Genomic DNA, 16,759 nt, shown 5'->3' on the forward strand with positions numbered 1-16,759 from the left:
TACATGATTGGGCCAATGTTTGAAAAGGTTTACTCTGGCTATATTTTCTATAGAATAGAAAATGGGAAGGCAGGGGCAGAAACTGGGAGATGGTTTAAGAGACAGAATTTAAGAAGGAGAAATAAATAGTGGCTTGGATCAGAGATGTGGTAGTGATGTGCTGAGAACTGTCAAATTCTGGTTAGTCCTTAGGAAGAGCCAGATGCATTTGCTATGATTTGTATGGTAATGAGAGAGCCTCCCACTTGCCATTATAGACTAGATGGCATATTCCCAGCTGGAGAACTTGCCATTCTGCATCAGGTGGAGGTGGGGAGAGTCTGCTGAGCAAAACTATTTGATTTTACTTTGCCGTAAACAAATGTTCACATGCCACCAATACTCAGTTCTGTTTCACTGAATTCCTTACTCATGACGGTATTCCAAAGGTAGAGATGAATGTTCTGGGGAGATTAAGTCACCCATCCTAGCAGATTTTAACTTGTGATATGCCTGCCTTGTTTCCACCTTGTCTCTGATTAGTGTACTGTACAGTCTCTTAACTTAGTGCTTCTTATTACAAACCTACATGCAGTGATTTTTTCCTCTCTTATAATGTAACTAATTTCACAAATAATCTCACCTTTCAACTAAAGAGGGATAAGTGGTTTTGTTTGTTTGTTTGTCTATTTGTTTGTTTTCTGAAAGCTTGAACCTCACCCAGGGTTCTTTCCCTCTCTAGCTTTCATGTTAATCAATTCCAAGTATCTGGAGATTCCATTACTTCTGTATCTCTCACTTCCTTCCAAATACCTTTAGTTACTAGGCCACATTTCTAATTTCTCTCTCACTTGGATTTCTGGAACAGCCTCTCAACTTGTTTCTTTCCCTGTAGTTCTGCTACACTCACCTCCCATTCAGTTTTCTACACAGTAATAACAATGATCTTTCTAAAGAACACATTTGATGCTTTTGTGGTGCTATTTGCATCCTTCCAGGTTCCCCAGTCCTCTCAAGGTTAAACAAACTCCTGTAATACATTTGAAGAGCCTGCATCATCTGTGTCCTACTTACCTTAAATGCCTCATATCTTGAAACAAAATTTTTGGCTGTTCAGTCCATTCACTCTGTGCTGTTCCTGCCCCTTTCTCCTCAGGGCCCTGTGCTCTTGGCCATGTTTCAGATGTTGAACTTACTGTTCTCTTTTCCCACGATATATTATCCCCATCTTTGTATCACTTGCTCATCTCTAATTTCTCAGCTTAGATGATCTTTTTTTTCTAGAAAACCTGTACAGATTTAAGGATGAGTTAAATATCCATCCATCTAATGAGCCCACAGGCTGAAAACCAGCATTGGTTTCACTAAAATAATTAATAACTGCCTGCTACTTCTCTGCATTCTCCATTGTACTGTAGGCTCCAAGAGAGCAGGAGCCAGCTCACCTGTACATATGTGCCCCAAATTGGACACTCAGTGATACTTGTAGATTTGTCTTGGATTGAATGGAAAAGCATAGAATCACAGTTGAAAATCCCTTCAAGCATTACCTTTCCCCTTTCACCACTACAATACAGATATATATGCACACATGTGTACTTTCAATATCCCAAACTAATTTGAGCTAGGGTTAATTTGGAGAATTACTGGCTTTCTACATTTAACACAATGGTAATCCTCTCCTTGCAGCCCTTTCTTCTCTTAATTCACCCCAAGGTCTCCTTAGATCTCTCATCACACTTGTTCTGGCACACTTAGCTCCTCTTGCTCCTAGAATTCCTTGCTCTGTTTCTCTCTCTGAATATTCTCTTCCCTGAATATTTCACTAACTTCATCACTTCAACTATCACCTTTATCTAGAATAAATGTATCTCTAGCTCTGGCTTCTCAATTAAGATCTAACTTTATAATGTCTAAGTCATGAACTAAGCATCTTTGTGCAGTCTCTGCTTGTGTTACTCAAACACAACTCTACAAAAAGTTCAGTTACCTGCACCTCCCTGCATGTTCCTACTTCCAATTTCATCCAGGGGTGTCATGGAATGGCTGTCTGGACCCTCAAGAGTTTCCTTTTTCCTAAAAGGACCACACGCCATTAAGTGACTCTCCAAAGCTCTTTATGTGACCTGCCTCATGGCTATAATTGGTGAGTATAACAGAGGTATTTGCCTAACTCAAGGTGGACTGGCCAAGCAGTAATGCATTTTTTGAAGTTTGAAGATAGATAGATGGCATGGTTAAAAGTGCCTAGAGATGAGCCACCTTAAGGGTAGCTCTCTCAAGCAGAGGTCCTCACACTACTATGTGTGCCACTCAGAGCAGCTTTCTTCCTGGCCCTTCCTTGATTATTCAGTTCTTTCTTCAAAGTCGTTAGTTATCCTTTCACCCTTTCAATACAGTCCTACCACCTTTTTTATTTTTTCACTAGTCAGAGACAGTAAAATGTTGACAGATCAAGCCTCAGGTTTCACAATCAGCTCACCTTGGATGCCTCCTATCCTTGGTCTCTGCTTTACACTCTCCTGCCAGGTTTACCTCTGCATCTTTACCACTGTCTGTGCCCAGACCTTTCTTTTCACTTGACAGGACCTCTGGCTAAAACTCCAGCAGCCTACTCACTGGTCTTCTTGTCTTTGGTCTCTTTCCTTTTTCTTTCATTGTACTTTTGCTCCAATTATTACCAGAGGAAGCAAGCAAGATAATTGCTATGATCATATCACTCCACTGCCCAGAAACATGTATTAGGTCCTCTATATTCAACTCTCTTATAGATACCTGTGCCTCTTCGTTATCTGTCCTCTCCCCAATTCCCAGTCTGATGATTTCTCTCTCGAGCCCACTGTACTAGAAGTTGAAGTTACTTATTATAGTAATCTCTGGTTATGATCATTGCTGGGCCAATTCATGGAATTTCAAATCCCTGCACAAGAAAAGAACCTTGTCATATGCCATTCATTCATTCATTCAACAAATAGTTATTAAAAGTCTCTAATTGCCTGGTACTCTTCTAGATGTTGAGATTATATAACAAATAAAATTCATAATGGGCCTTACATAGCGTTATATGCAAGAGAAAAGAATAGCAAGTGAATGCAATAACAAACATATAAAGAAAAATAAGTTCAGGGAGAGAAGTCGGTCTTATGAAGATAATAAAACAGCAATTTGATAGATTTATGGGCAATGGTGATAGGAGACAGAATATTTCTGCATGGGTGACCAAGGAAGCCCTCTCTGAGGACAGCATTTGAGCCTGGACATGAATGAGGAGAGTAAGCCAGACATAGGAAACAGCCTTGAGGGAAAGAGCCTTCCACATAGAAGAATCAAGAAGCACATAGGCAGGATAATAATCTTGGTTTATTCAAAGAACTAAAAGACCATGTTATAAGAGAACTGTGATTTTGGAGGGCATTTTGTGGCGGGGGTGGGGAGAGGAGAGTTAGAGGAGGAAATTGATTTCAGTTAAGATCAAAGAAAGGCCAATACTTGGTGAAGTGTTTTAATGTTATCCCCAAAGGAATAGACTACTACTGGAAACCTAGAAGCAGAAAAATTATATGAAAAATACACTCTTTCATCTATAAAGATTAATATAAATGAATTGAAGATCAATATAAAGACTAATGCTGTGCAAAAAAAAAAAAAAAAAGAACAGACTGTGTGTGAGAGAGTGAAATCAGGAAGTTCAGATGAGCGTTAGTGAGAATTAGGCAGAGAGAGGTGATATTTTCAAGGTGAAGCCCATTGAATTGGATGGGATTGAGGGGTCTCATATTTTAACATATAGTAGACACTTATTACATGTGTATAGATTCATTGAATAAATGATTGCACCACTACTCATGGCCAAACCCAGACTCTGTGTCGCATTTCTGATGGACCTCAACCCTCCTACTTCCCTGATCCTCTCACTACTCTGAGCTCCCACTGCACCTTAAACACACTTCCTGGATTTGGTGATTTATGGGCATTCCTTCCTTACCTCCCCTTCTGGTCTCTGAGCTTCTTCATGATAGGGAACACTCCTTGCCTATCTTGCATGACACATACTCGGTGTCAAGTCATTTGAAGAATGAATGAAGAGATGCACGGGTGAAGTGAGAGGGAAATTATTTGAAGGTCCCAGTCCTCAGATAAGCAATGGTTCCTGTGCCACAGCATCTGAAGTCTGAGGGTCTTTCCACAAGACTGGATGATGTCACAGCTCTGTTAGTTTGGGCTCTGTCTTGATTGGAAGACCAGAACTAATTGAGAGGCTGGGGGCAGCTGTGTGTCAAAGAACCGAGCCCTGTGAGACCATGAGAGGCTGGCTTTGTGAATGAGGACAGGTTCATGGTCACATTTGAGGAACAGCGGTTGTGTCTTAACCATTTTGAATTCCACTTTCTTCCATTATCAAATGCCTATAGTAATAGAAATAGTGTAGAGATGGTTGGTGAAGAAATAATAATAATAATTAGTCTTGCAAAGAAAGCACTCACTTTGTACTCTGCGTTGCCCTGAAGGCTTTAGCTGTACTGTGTATTAACCCCTTTATTGCTCCTGACAATAAGAGTAGGTACGCATTGTTATTATTCTCATTTTAAATCGCCAATATAAAGCACTTACCACAGCACCCCACACAGAAAATGCATTCTGTGAAGTCCTAGAGAAGAAGAAAAAAAAAAAAAATCCAAATATGGAGCCAGAACACCTGGTCCTAAAACCCAGTTTTGCTGCTGTTCATGACCTTGGATAAGGCAAACTCTCATAACCTCCCTGCTCTCATTTTTAAAATAAACTGATACAGGGAATAAGCAAGGCAAAGTCTGCAAAAGTGCCAACACGAGGAAAATAAAAACAAAATCCTGGATAAATGCAGGCGTTTGGAAAGTGTTTGAGTTGCTTTTTTAACTCAAGTGTGTAAGATAACAGCCCACATAAAGGCAGTGTTCTTAGGAGAAAGCCCCTCATTTTCCACAGTCTTGTTACTGCCATGAACAGTCTTTCTGAGACATGATCTGTGACTTTCTCCCGTTCAGAGCACTGACAGCTTTAACTAAAAATGAGAACCTTGGTAGCTGATGATCTTACTTCATTCCTAGCTTACCCATCCTGGAATGTCTCGGCAAGTTAGTGAGAATGTTGCCTGTGGGTGACTTTTCTCTGCTTAGGAAGCACCTCCTGCTCCATTAATTTCTGTGCCCCTCACGGAAATTCTGAAAAGAGCAACATTATTGCAGTCCATCCATTCCAGGGATCTACCTTCTGTAAGTCTAAGTTTAGTGCTGGGTTCAGGAAACCCCTTCTGTATCTAAATGCTTCCGGCAGCTAAACTGAAAGTAGAGTATCCCTCCATCTCCTCATTAGCCTACATTTTCTAAATCGTTTGATGTTCCTTTTTAATGCTTCAAATGTATTGTTTTCAGGGTCTTTTCTTAGAAAAAAATTGGAAGTTCAGAGATAAAGGGGACCAATTAAAGTTGCCCTTTCTTTTTCAAAGACAAGGTCCTTTGTCCCTATATTAAACACAAACATAGACACTCATGCAAATATATTGCCAAGTGGCTTATTCCTATCAATTAGATTCTATCTTTTGGGTTTCAATTTAGAATCAGCTTGGTTTTTTTGTTTGTTTGTTTGTTTGTTTGTTTTTAATCTAAAGGAGTGTCTACTGTTACAAGTAAATTGTATGTTACTAGAGGCCCAGTGTACAAGATTTGTGCACTTGGGAGTAGGAGGGGGGGATGTCCCACAGCCAGCCTGTGCTCTCTTGTACTCTGGGAGCCCTTGGGAGATGTCCAACTGATGGCTTAGGCCCACTCCCTAGCACTGCTGCGGATGCAGGAGAGGCTCCCGCCATCTCTGCTGAGCTTGTCAGGCATGAGCCTGGCACGCCCCTGTAGTGGTACACTGACCACCAGGGGCAGCTCCTATACTGAGTGTCTGCCCCCAAGGTGGTCAGTGCATGTCATAGTAACCAGTCATTCTGCTGTTTGGTCGATTTGCATATTAGCCTTTTATTATTAGTCTGTTGGGCAGACTAATTGCCCCCCCCCACCACCACCACCAAAGACATCCAAGTCTTAATCCCCTGACCTGTGAAAATGCTGGGTTACATGGTAAGGATAATTAAACTTGCAGAAGGGATTAAGGTTGCCAACCAGCTTACCTTAAAATATGGAGATGATCCTAAATTATCCAGGTAGACCTGATAAATCATAATAATCTGTAAAAGAAAGAGGCATAAGGGTCAGGTTCAGAATAATGCCTGAGGAAGACTGAACTGGCAACTGCTGGCATTAGAGGTGGAGGTGACCACTAGCCAAGGAATGTGGACAGGTTCTAGAATCGCAAAAAGCAAAAAACAAAAAGCAAAAACAAAACAGATTACTTCCTAAGCCTCCTAATGGAGCACAGCCCTGCCAACACCTCAGAGACCCACTTCAGACTCTGACCTCCAGAGCAGTGAGATAATAAATTTTGTGTTGTTTTAATCCCCAACTTTGTTGTAATTTGTTACAGCATCAATAAAAAACTAATACAGCATTTGAGTAATTTTCTTTAAATAATAGTGTTTCAATAAAACTGGTGATTTCTAGCAGGAGTCAATCAATCTAAAACATTGATTGACAGAAAGTTCTGGGAAATATGTAATTCTCAGAAACCATTCCCTTTCTAGATCTCTTTTTGGAGATCAAATAAATGAAAGAAATGGTCTTCGTGATAAGTGTGTGTGTGTGTGTGCCTCTTATACTTAAATCAAGGACCATTTAAACTTAAAAAACAAAATTCTAGAGTTTGGTGTCTAATTAGAGAGAGAGAGAGAAAGAGAGAGAGAGAGAGAGATAAAAGGGGTTTAGAAGTGTTCTTAGAAAAGGATCTTGAGAACTCTACAATATTTTTTTTCACATAGTCCTTACAGCACTTTATACAGACATGATCCAGATAATTATTCAGAGTTTTTGGAGGCCTGAAAAGCATTTAAATCTAGACCTGTTGAGCTCTCTTTCCAAAGTGCTGCTGTGCGACAGGAAATGAGCCAATGCAGCTCTGAGAATTCCCAGGTCAATCAGATTCTACGGGAATCCTGTGCCTAAGAACTGAGAAAACAAGCTAAGGAAGTGATGTATCTGGGGCAGAAGGGTCCTACCTCAAGTGAGCGAGAAGGAGTCACCAGAGCCTAGGACCAGACATAGAAGGTACCTGCTGACAGCAAGGAGCCACTGGGGTCGGCGCAGATATGAGCGTCTGGATTGCCCCTCAAGAGCAGAGGGAGGTGGAGAAGCCCTCAGAGGCAATCTGGGTGGGCAGTCTTAGCTCTCACCCACTGATGGCACTGAGCAATCAGACCATCACCAGGTGCTGGCAGCGGGTGCAAGTGGCAGCTCCGGTGCTGGCAGTAGGTGTGGGCAGAGCCATCATTGGCAGTGGCTCAAGAGGTGGCTGCTGACCCTGATGGCCCCTCAGGAGCAGGAGAAGATGGAGAAGCCCTCAGGGGTGATCACGGACAGCAGCAGGTGCAAGCTCTGGGCAGGACCGTGGTGTGTGGAAGCAAAGAATTTTCAGTAACCACCAGAGGCTCAGCTCAATGATAGCAACTGATGCCCCACCTTGGTCTGGTGCCCCTGCTCACCTGCTCCACCATCCTGCCAAGGCTGACACCTGCCATGTTCCACACTCTGCCACCTATTGCTGACATCCCCCATGTTCAGCACGCACCCCCTGGTGGTGAGTGCACATCATAGCAACCATTGTTTGGTTGTTCCTCCATTCAATCTACCCTGTTACCCCAAAAATAAGACAGTATCTTATATTAATTTTTACTCCCAAAGATGCGCTAGGTTTTATTTTCAGGGGATGTCTTATTTTTCCATGAAGAGGAATATGGTACACATTTATTGTTAAATGAAAATAAAGGAAATTTATTACCTGTATACGGTACAATAGTATGGTAGTTGTCAACACAAACCAGACAAACTGTGAATCCTACAGTATCAAGAATTTACTCATTTATTCAATGACAATCACATCATCATCTTCTGGAACATCATCACAACAATCCAATTCCTGAATTTCCTGGTGAATTTCTTGTGACTCCATTTCTTTCAGAATCAGTGGACCAAATCTCTCATGTTTAGCAATAGCATTCTAAGAGAGCCTTGGGGGGGGGGGGGGCTTGTTTGGGGGAGGATGCCTTATATTTCACTCAGAAGGAAACCTGTAAGTATTGTAGGTCTTATTTTCGGCGGATGTTTTATTTTGGGGGAAACACGGTATTTACATATTATGTTTATATGTGTGTGTGTGTGTGTGTGTGTGTGTGTGTGTGTAAAGACTTTAGAATACTGCTTTTTTTTGGCATTTTTAAGTTCTCCCTAAACGTTAGCAGCTATTATTGTTGGAGTAAATCAGATACAAATCTTGATTGTGCTCTTTATTAAATGTGATTTTGTAATTTAATCTCAATCAAACTTGGTTTTTATTTTTATAAAAACACCTCTCTGGTTTGCAGTAAGATTGAATAAATTTATACAAGGAAAGCACAGATTATGGCTTAGAGATAAGTGGGAAGGAAATGCTAGTTTATCTCTTTGGTATTCCTTTCCTTTGGAATGAAAGGGTGATCTTGGAAAGAAGGACAGCCAGGGTATATTTTAATACAACAAATAGGGGTGGAGTTTGCAAATTATTGCAACTAAGTGATAGAGCTGCCATCTGAAATTATGTTTTGTTAAGTAATATGTAGGCAACTATTCTTTTCCAAAATGTCGCTAGAAAAACACTCCTGCTCAGTTCTCCGCCTTTCTCTCAAGTTTTCAGATGATGTGTGAAATTATTTGATGGTACTATTGCCTTATAAAATCATGCTTTGGGGATAGCATATGAAAGAGCCAGTGGTATATTTAGGAGCCAGGAGATCCTATAAGGCAACAGAAAGAGCTCAGAAAAACGGTGGTAAAGGGAAGTCAATAGGTGGTGAAGGGCTGAGGCACCAACATTCTCAGATGTTGGATCTTGTACTAATTTCATTGTCCTAAAGGGAAGTCCTGCCTAGAATCAACAAAAGCATATCTGTAGGTATTTATGTGACTTTTAAGAATGTTTGGGATTTCTCTCCTGGAAAATTGATGTGACAATTTTTAAATACTTTGCCTAACCATTTAAATCAAGGGATTAATTGAAAAATAGTTGTTAAAATCTGTTGAGGGGTATTAAGAAGAATAAATTTGGGAATCCGACTAAGAAATGTTTGAATTCTCAGCATAATGATTATTGCTTGTCTCATTTTTTATTCTTATAAGTATATTTCCAGTAGGACATGATCTCACTCATCTAGGGGAAATGGTGAACAACATAGACTGAGGAACTACTACTTTCTAGCCCTGTAACCTTGGTCAAGTCACTTAATTCCATACCTTTGTTTTTTGAGTTTTTTTCAATTCTAAAGTGGTATTGTGTATGATTAAAAGAGACAGAGTTGACTTGACCTAATTAATTTATGTTTCTTTCTCATTAAAGTTTTGACTTCCTTTAGTTGTATGTGGGCAGGAATTTCAGAGAATGGTTACTTAAGATGTGTATTTTCCCATCAACTATTGAGAACTGCTTCCCGAAGCCTCACTGTTTTGTGGATATTTCCTGAATGGTAAACAACATATTCAGATGGACAGGGCATTGGCCAGATTGATAGAAAGATATCTCCCATTAGTAAATTACCCAAAATGAAAAGCACCATTGCTTTTCATTTTGGCGATCTAAGTATTTTCCTAGCGTGGAATGCCTTTAGACTGGATTGATGGGGAAGTCTTCATGGGAAGAAGATAAGAACTGGACCTAGGGCCAGGAAAGAGTGTCAGGACCAGGGAAGAGCAAAGTCACTTCATCCATTTTGGCCCAGCCAAGCCTCTAAAGAGCTAGCAAATCTGTCACAAAACCCACAACTACCATGTGCTGAGCAAGCGGACACCAGGGGCTGGGCACAGCTCTCCGCATCTTAGTTGCTATTACATCAACCATGAGAAGAAGGCAGCCACACACTCCTCTTGAACTTAGAAAACAGAGACTCAGAAATGGAGTGTTTTCTCCAAACTCACATAGCGAGCAAGTGATAGAACCAGGTAAAGTGACAGAATCCCAAAACTTGTGTCTGATGCACAACTTCTAATCATGATAAAAGCTACCATCAGTGCAATATTTTCCTTCTTACCCCCACCACCTTTTGCAGGTGCATCTGGTTCTCCCTTCTTGTACTCCCAGAGTTCCCTGCAAAGCCTTGCCTTCAAGTGCTGGTGCCTCTATTGAGCACATTCAATTTAATACCCACTTTCCATATTAACCTGTAAGTTCCCAAAGGACAGATTTGGGCAGTATTTGCCATTTTGTCATTCATGTACCATTCATAGCTCATAGTAGTAGCTTAACAATGTTAATGAAGAACTGAGTGAATGAATACATGCCTATTATCTACTTAGTGCAGTGCCCACAACTTTGGCACATAAGCTAATATCTCCTGTAAAATGAGCTGTGGGAGCTAGCTGGTGTGGCTCAGTGGTTGATCATAGACCTATGAATCAGGAGGTCACAGTTCAATTCCCACTCAGGGCATTTGCCCCAGTTGTAGGCTCGATCCCCAGTGTGAGGCATGCTGGAGGCAGCCAACCAATGATTCTCATTCATCATTAATATTTCTATCTCACTCTCCTACCTCTCTGAAATCAATAAGAATATATATTTTTAAAATTAATTTTAAAAAATTAGCTGGAGGGCTGTTAGTTGATAAATCACTCTAATATTGATGGGCACAAAGTCAAGGCTCAGTAAATATTAACTACTATTATGAATTTTGAATTACCATAATTCTCTTTAAATGGAGAAATTTAAATAAAACATTAATGTATTATAATTGCAACTTTGCAGAATAAAAAAAAATAAATAAAATAAAAAAAAAAAAAAAAAAACACCTGCTTTCAGGGAAGTGTCTTGCAGAAAATTACACAGCAAGAAAATAGCAAAACCAAGCAATGCCCCTCGGGGCCTAAGATATTCCTTATACACCCTTTATTTCACAGTCAGTACCAGGGGCTACAGTCCTTCACACACAAGATACCCCGTTGATTCTTTTCAACAGGGCTGGGCTTCAGCAGCATGGAGGAAACAGGCAGCCTGAGGAAGCCAGTGTGGTCCTGGCACAACCCAGAGGCCACGGCCACACCTGAGCTGCTTGCCGGTGTGGGGTCTTTTGAGGCATATGTAGTGTGGAGTCTTTTGAGGCAGCACAGCCCTCGCCTCTCTGAGAATCACCTCGTTTCCAGTTTAAGAACACAAACTCCAAGGTCCTCTGAATCAGACTAAAACAGTGCTCTTGACAGGCACCCGGTGATATTGATCCTTAGGGAAGTTTGCGAAACTTTGGAGACAAGACCTCAAAGGATGCTAGTGGTACTCACTCTCCAGGGGGCGGTTACTGAACACCAGTATTCCTATGGAGATCTGCTCGACCCCACCCTCCACCATGCAGATTTGTAAGTACAAGGGCTAAGTCATTCTCCCTGTGTGCCAGCGAGGACCACAACAGTCCCAGTGGAGTCACAGGTGGGAGGCGGCGTGGATGCTCACCTTTGACAAAGCCACTGAGTCATGGATGCTTTGGCTCCTGCACTTTTCTCCCTAGAAAAACTGCCTCTGGACTTCCCCAGGGGCTTTCAGAAAAGGGTCTAGTCACCAGCCCCTGAGGCTGATTTTTCCTAGCATCCTAAGAGGTAGGCTGAGCTCACTCTCGCAGTGCGAGCTCTGGGAAGAGAGAGCAGCTGCTACATGGCAGAAAGGGGACATTCGCCAGCTTCCCAGGCAGCAAACTAGAGCGCAGACAGCCCTGCCCAGCCTCGCAGCACTGTTCAGCGTGGGGCCTTTCCGGGGCAAGTTTCCTGGGAGTGTCCCTCCTCTCCACCCACACAGCAAAGTCTCCAGTTTTCCAACAGATGTCTCTTTGGCAGCTCTGAAGTCCAAGTACACACTGGATGCAGCGCAGAGTCCCGGGCGCGCTGCTGCGGTTGGGGGACACCAGCAGGCAAATGCCAGCACCAGCATGAGAGGCTGGTCTTCAGCCCAGGTCGGTGCTCAGCCCGGGGGCCCGCTGCCTGGCCCGCTGCCTGGCCGGGTGCATCTGAGAAGAGCCGCTCACTTTGCCCCCTCAGGAGTCTTTGTTCCAAGCCAGGCATTGCTGGGATTCTTGCTGCTTTAACTCCCTCCACTCCAAAGGGGTCCAGTTCGGAGGCTGGGATGCTCTGCCCTCTCAAAGGATGCTGACCCTGGAGTGGGAGTCGGAAGGACTGCAAACAGTGGGTATTGTTGTGATTATATGTGCATCTCTGAAGCTGCTCCACTTGCTGGGACTGATTGATTTTTCGGAAGGTAAAGTGGTCGCTCCCAGTGTGTGTGCCCTTGGTCAGGGCTGGCTCCCAAGTGGATACAGACCCTGCAGAAGTTGAAGCTGCATAAGTGTGAAAGTTTTAAAATATGCATGCTTGCCTTAGAGCAATTCGTTGCTGTTCACCCAGATATTTGACACTGGGAGGGGAGGGGTTTGGTACCGTTATCTTTCTCTTTGCAACCTCTTTGCGTTTAGGGTGATGTTGTGGGTTAAATATAAATAACAGAAGTAAGGATTCTGGTTGGGGGATGATAAAACAGGTTGTGCTTTTGGTTGTCAAGTTCATGTTTGCTATCATGCCTTGAGGTCATTAGTAATTCCATCCTATACCCTGATTTGTGAGTGAAATACCTGTGTGTGCCTCATTAGTTAGGAGGTGAGGGTGGAGTTAGGTTGTTGATTGTGATATAAAAATGCATAAGCTTTTGGTTTAAAATTGAGTTCCTTGAAACTGGCAAAAACGTGTTTTGATGCTTAATTTGCAAAAGTGTTTCCTTTAACATTTCCCAATGAGCCACTTTGCTTATGTGTCTGAGAACAAAACACCCAGGACAGCATTGTTGCTACCAATAAATATCTTATCCATCTAATATTACTACCAAATCAACCTTATTATGCATAAATGAAAAAATTTTAAAAAGTTGGTTAACCTTGCTTTAACAATTTGAGTGTGTGTGTGAAATACACATGACACAATTTTCTATTGAAATAGTATACTTTGAATCATTTCAACTTCAATTTCATGTCCACATTCTCTTTCCTCTAATGTGAAAGATTGGAGTTCTTAAACATGTCTTAATATTTCTTCCAGTGAGGATTTTATATGCTTGTCTTCATAAAGTCCTTTATTTTTTCTATAAACTGGGTTCATTGGGTTCTGTTTAGACCAGTAGAAGAATATAATAAGCTCTCATGTAATTTTCATACCTTTTTTTTTTTTAAGAATTCTTTGTCAGATTCTGTTTAGGCATACATGAGAATAATATTGTAATGGGATTTAAAAAGGCTCAGAAGTTTGTTTCTTCCTTTACTCACATTGCACAGTAATTTTATTTGATCCCTGGAAGGAGAACACTGCATAATGAACTTATCCAAGTGCTAAACAGTAATCTGCCTTATTTTGAGATTTCTGCCTTAATGCATTAATGTTGGTGTCAGAAGAAAATACAGATCCAATAACTTTAATTTTTTATAAGTGGGATAATTTGCTTCTGTTGGACTTTATCACTGTATAATTTTTTGTCCTCTGGACTCGGTTGAGGCATAGCTCTCAACTTCAGTGCATTATACTCAGGGGGTGGGGGGTTGGATTCAGAGCTAGATGAAGAGGCCTGGGCAGGAGAACCACCATGGAGGTATGTGAGGAAAGTAACTTCCATAGCACCATGGAGTTATGTGAGCAAGTTAAATTTCATAGCACTGTGGGAGAGCACACACTTCTTCATTGCTAATGTTGATGATGTAGAAACTTAAAGTTGAATGCTCTGAGTTTAAGAACCCTATAATTGACAGCTTTTCTTCTTTAAGTCCTGTTTCATATCACTTAAACCTGAAAGTTTTTAGATGAAAACTTGAAAGTTTTAGATGCAAGTTTCAACAATCTGAAAAGTAGGTTTCCCCACCTAGAAGCACAGAATTTTAAGCTAGACTGAAACATATTTATTGGGATGGCTATCCATATTCATATTTAAATAATATCCATATTCATGTATGAACCTATAGTTCTATATACACACATATATGTAGATGTATACACATATTTATAGATATTATGTAAAATGTCAAGAAAGCTAGGTAAACTGGATTCAATGTATAAGCCTCGATCATGCTAAAATACAAGGATACAGGTTATATAATATTTGAGGTATATCCCACATTTACTTGACAAACGAGTACGTTTTTTTCTAAAGTACATGTTAGAAAACAGTGGTCTAGTCCAACTTTCTCATTTGACATAGGAGATAATTGCAACCTAGACAGGTTAACTGATTTATCAGAAGGCAAACTAACTGGGAGCAGAGACAAAATCAAAACCAAGGACTCCTGAACCCTATGTTATTTTCCTACTATAATACACTTTTTGTTTATTCCTCTTTCCTAATATTGAAAGATAATTCATGAGAACTTACATGAAAAATTAGTGAATTCTTAAATTCCTGAATTGCCCGCTAACACCCTATGAGATATTTGAAGGAAATGCATTCATAGGAAATAAGGTCACATAATAGCCATTTAATTTCTACAAATATTTGACCCCAATGTAAGTATGGGAGCCAAGCATGGCATGGAAGCTAGCTAAGCCAGATAACCAGGTTACCAATTCTTATAGAGTGAGGCTTAAAACAAAAGTAAGCCAGTGGACTTCTGACCTCCTTTTCTCTAAAGTACACTGATATTTTGACCATCTGTGACTCATATTTAATGGCAATGAATGGCCAGTCCAAATAGAATCCAATTATGAGACTAATACGATATGAGAATTCTGGCTTGGGCCCCTGTCTGTGTTTTATCCAATGAGAAATAGAACTTAGACTTTTTGATCACCAGCCAAGTGTAGGAACAAGAAAAAGGGCAGATAAAGAGCAAACCACAAACTATTAGATTTGAGGTTCTTCATCCTTTCTACCTATAAATGATAAAATGACCAGTAAGATCCATCTCAATGTAGATTGCTCAACTTTTCACAGAGATTACACTGCATACAAAGGACAGCTTAGAATAAGACCAGGGAATCAGCCATACCTTTTGGTGGAGAAGTGAAGAAGTTGTGGCCTAGAGCAGAAACCTGGGCTTCTTTTAAACAACATTGAACTTGTATTTCCTTAGAAGGCAATACTTTTTCACTGGTGATACTATAGAATGTTTTCCCCAGTGTGACTCCTTGCATGGATTAACTTAGAAAATATTTCTAAGTCTGTATGAATGAGAGGGCCCACCTTAGTATTGGGATGTATTATCATTTGCAATGGCTAGTAAGATTTAGCTATGGATAGAAGGAGTTAAGGAAAACATTTCTGCTCTTATCTAAATTAGATTCCAATTTTGATAAGACCCTATTTAAAACACAATTCTCCTTCAAATGAAATTCTAGGTTTAAGAAGCAAAAGCAATTTATAAAAAGGATTAAAATGACTAATGGGATTTTAATATAATGATTGTAGGTTTTACACATATTGGAGTATTCATAAGGGAAACAGGAAGAATACTCACAAGATTAATCTCATTTCACAGTTTAGCATGTATTGTATGTCTTATTGAATTTTAAATATGCAGAAGGTTCTCTGTTAGGCATTGACTGAGGGAGTTGCAAAATGAATATTAAAGGAATGTACCCTCCATCAGCTTTCATGCTAGTGAGGGATACTAATTACCAAATAAGACAGAAGGAGTTAGTGCTGGGCATATGTCAGAGAAATGGCCTGTAGAGGCACAGATGGAGTAGTGCATGATGGGAGGTGCTCAAGGAAAAGCTTCACGGAGAAGAAACAGTTGTATGGGAGATGGCGGTGTGTGAACAATTTCCTGAATTGGAGAGTAAGGACGGAGCATGCTAGGCTAAGTGTGGGTTGTGACCCGGAGTTTTTGTGGATAAGGGCAGTGGCTTGTAGCACCTGGGAATGGGACTGTTGAAATGGGAGATGTGGCTGAATGGCTTACTTAGAATGCAATGTGGCAGACCAGTGTTAGGTGGGTCCACCTGGGGGTATGTGAAGACTAGTTCAGAGTACGAGAATGGGAAGCATATCCAGTTATGCTTCTGGGACAATTCAGGTGAGAGACTAGGGCAAACATCCATAGACTACCCTTATCAATAAAATACTTAGTATAAAGGGGAAGTTTCGGTTTCCCCCCAGAAATTCAAGTTTAACATAATTTCTTTATTCTACATGTGTTCTAAAATGGCATAACTGTATTTTATTTCAGGGCAACATTGTATGACTTTACATATATTTCTTATGAGAAAAAAAAATGTGGGGCACCCAGAGATCATAGCTATAAATATAGAAGCTCCATTTATGGTGGGAACTTTAAAATTCTGATGGATATAGCACACATCTTATAAGGTCTTCAATTAGTCTGTACTCTTTATTTTGGAAAATTTTATATATAAAAAGTATAGAGAATAGCGTAATAAACTTCCATGTACCCAACATGCAGCTTCAGTAATTCCCAAGTACTTTGTCATTTGTGTTTCATCAGTGGTTTGCATTTAAAAATAGTTCTTTATTGTCTAAAATACCCTAGGCACCCTTGTAGGCCCAGGATATCAATATGAATTAAAGATAGTAACTACTCTCAAGATAGTATACTCTCAAGGAAATCTCAGTTGTATAAGGAGACGGGAATAGAAACCAAGAAAATGCA

At 40.6% G+C, this 16,759-nt stretch overlaps 1 protein-coding gene across 5 annotated transcripts in view; it reads left to right on the top strand.

The window, feature by feature from the left end:
* The window catches only part of KCNIP4 (potassium voltage-gated channel interacting protein 4), a 913,574-nt gene that overhangs the window by 734,339 nt on the left and 162,476 nt on the right, over positions 1-16,759 (top strand). The window contains exon 1 of one of the 5 annotated variants that reach the window (XM_036419554.2): positions 11,669-12,375. The exons of the other annotated variants lie outside the window; for them this stretch is intronic. Coding sequence (XP_036275447.1) covers positions 12,264-12,375 — 112 coding nt within the window. The 5' untranslated portion in view covers positions 11,669-12,263. Of the gene's footprint in view, positions 1-11,668; positions 12,376-16,759 lie in introns of those variants that run through there. 5 annotated transcript variants of the gene reach the window in all.

Source organism: Pipistrellus kuhlii, unplaced genomic scaffold (assembly GCF_014108245.1).
Source record: "Pipistrellus kuhlii isolate mPipKuh1 unplaced genomic scaffold, mPipKuh1.p scaffold_m20_p_1, whole genome shotgun sequence".
Classification (NCBI taxonomy): Eukaryota; Metazoa; Chordata; class Mammalia; order Chiroptera; family Vespertilionidae; genus Pipistrellus; species Pipistrellus kuhlii.